The sequence below is a fragment of the Chelonoidis abingdonii genome, chromosome 14 (genome assembly GCF_003597395.2).
Source record: "Chelonoidis abingdonii isolate Lonesome George chromosome 14, CheloAbing_2.0, whole genome shotgun sequence".
Taxonomy (NCBI): Eukaryota; Metazoa; Chordata; order Testudines; family Testudinidae; genus Chelonoidis; species Chelonoidis abingdonii.
In genome coordinates, this window is record NC_133782.1 from 34689080 (window position 1) to 34691615 (window position 2536).

At 43.3% G+C, this 2536-nt stretch overlaps 1 protein-coding gene across 1 annotated transcript; it reads right to left on the reverse strand.

Moving 5' to 3' along the window:
* Positions 1-1162: 1162 nt before the first annotated feature.
* LOC116826784 (olfactory receptor 14A16-like) lies at positions 1163-2113 on the reverse strand. Its single transcript, XM_032783763.1, has one exon. It carries the CDS (start codon positions 2111-2113, stop codon positions 1163-1165), a length of 951 nt encoding a protein of 316 aa, XP_032639654.1.
* Between the last annotated feature and the right edge of the window lie 423 nt (positions 2114-2536).

Consider the following 2536-nt stretch of genomic DNA (forward strand, 5'->3'; position numbering starts at 1 on the left):
GACCCAACTTATTAAAATGCAGTTATATTGCCTGAAAGTGGAGTAACACTGTGGTCAACCTGGTCCATTGGTTTCAGAGCATTTGCGATAATTTTACCACGTCTTATAAGTGTCCATGTGTTGAGCAGTCTTAGTTCAGCAACTCTGACTCCAACAGCCTGCCTGTTAAACCACAGCCCTTGGTTACTACTAGCCAAATGACCCCCAATGCACTGCCCAGTGCTGAATTTCAACAAAACAGTCTGCTCTGAATCATCCAGCCCTCTCATGGAGCATTCGGAGCAGTAATCAGATTAATTGCTCCTTTAAAGAGACAAAACCACAGCAGCTTGTTGCTTTAGCTGGAGCTGATAGTCACTTCAAGTCAAACCCAGCAGTGGGTTGGTTTAGAATAAAAGTAAATCAAGTTTATTTAGTCCAAAAGAGAGAGAGTGAGTTCAAGTGTAAGGGATAGAGTCAGAAAGGGTTCCAAGCAGATACACGTGAAACAGCAACTAAGACTTAACAGAATGACAGTATTGGTTCAAAGGCAGAGTTGTATTGCACCTCTTTCCAGGAAGATGGCTGACCAGCCCCTTGGTCAGAATCTCCCACAAAGCTCAAAGTGCTCAATCCCTTTGTAGGAAATGTCCATCCACATCAAGGTTTAATTTCCTAACATGTTCAACTACCAGTGGGTTAGTATTCAAGTTGTTGGTCCATTCCCAGCTGGCATCAAGTGATGCTATTCAATTGAAGTAAATGGAACCACATTATCAGATGGTGTAAACTGATGTAACCCCATTGAACTTAATGGGCCACATCCCAGCTAATGTGAATTAACCATAGCTACACTGGACTTAATGCTGCCAGAATCATTAGTTGGTATAAATTTGCCTAGCTCCATTGCTGTCGATGGCATAGATTCCCAGCTGGTGTAAATCAGGATTGCTACAGGAGCCTATTAAGCTACATCAATTTGGCCACTACAGGTGCAATATTAATTAGCTAGCTAATGAACATTCAATTGTCCATAGATACCTATAAGCTCCAGAATTGTCTTTTACAGGTGGTTTATTTCTCATCATTTTTCCCTTTTATTTTTATTAAAACTTGTACATATAAATGTTGAAACCAATAACAATGTAGATGTCAGGAAAGACAACACACAGTTCTCTGAATGTTAAATCCATCTTATGCATATTGGACCAGGCTGGTGAGTGATTAAGAATTTCCTGAGCGCACCCCTTATCTCATTGTTTCTCAGGCTGTAGATGATTGGGTTCACAGTTGGTGGCACAATGGAATAGAAAATGGCCACTACCAGGTCCAAAGCTTTTGAAGACTTTGATCTGGGTCCCATGTACGTTAATGTTGAAGAGCCAAGAAACAAACAGAAAACAATCAAGTGGGGCAGGCAGGTGGAGAAGGCTTTGTACCTGCCCCGATTGGAGGGGATTCTCATCACCGTGAAGAAGATGTGAATATAGGACACAAACATAAATACAAAACAGGAAACAGCTGAAAGAGAACCAAGAACAAGCATTACTATATCATTAACACGTGTATCTCCACAGGAGAGCTTTAATAGCTGTGGGATATTACAGAATAATTGGCCAACCATGTTGGAGTGGCAGAAGCGTAACCTAAATGTGTTACCGGTATGTATCACGGCACACATCATGCTGCTGAGCCAGGCCCCAGCTGCCATCTGGGCACACCTGCCCCTGTTCATTAACATCCTATAATGGAGGGGATGGCAGATTGCAACATAGCGATCGTATGCCATCACCGTGAGTAATGCTAGCTCTGTAATGGCAAAAGTGACAACCAAGAAGAGTTGGGTGACACACCCTGAGAAAGAAATTGTTCTGCTGTCCATGAGAGAGTTGGCCATGGATTTGGGGACAGTCACAGAGATGTAGCACAGGTCTAGGAAGGCTAAGTTGACCAGGAAGAAGTACATGGGGGTGTGAAGTTGTCGGTCAAAGGCTACGACTATGATTATAAGGAGGTTCCCTATCAAGGCTGTCAGGTAGACTACTAGAAACGCTGTGAAATGTAGAATCTGCAGCTCCCAAATGTCAGAGAATCCCAGGAGAAGGAATTCCGGCATGGAGGTTTGATTGTTCATAACCTGCTTCAGACACACTCTGGGGAACAAGACAAAGGGAATGGTCAGCAAAATGGTGACAAAAGGAGGGAGGGAGAAAAAGAAAGACTACCATCATCCTTCAGAAACAGATATCAGAGCTACTTAAAATGAGCCGTGACCCCATTCTGTCAGGCTGTGCAGATAAATGCTTATTATTCGAGTCACTGGGCCCCAGAGAGAAAATGGCTCTATAGCCTGGTCAGTAGGGCTCTCGTAAGGGAGACAAGGATGCCAATGACTCCTTAATTATTTAATAAAAAGAACCTTTTCCCCACCCCAGGAGAATGTCGCATGCTCCTGGGAAGTGGAGGACCCATCTTCAAATCCTTTCTCCTCATCAGTGGGGAATTTAATTGAGGTGTCCCATATCCTAGGTGGATACACTAACCATTGGGCTAAAGA

Coding starts and splice junctions, on each gene's coding strand:
- LOC116826784 (XM_032783763.1), bottom strand. CDS start 2,113: ATGAACAATCAAACCTCCATGCCGGAATTCCTTCTCCTGGGATTCTCT.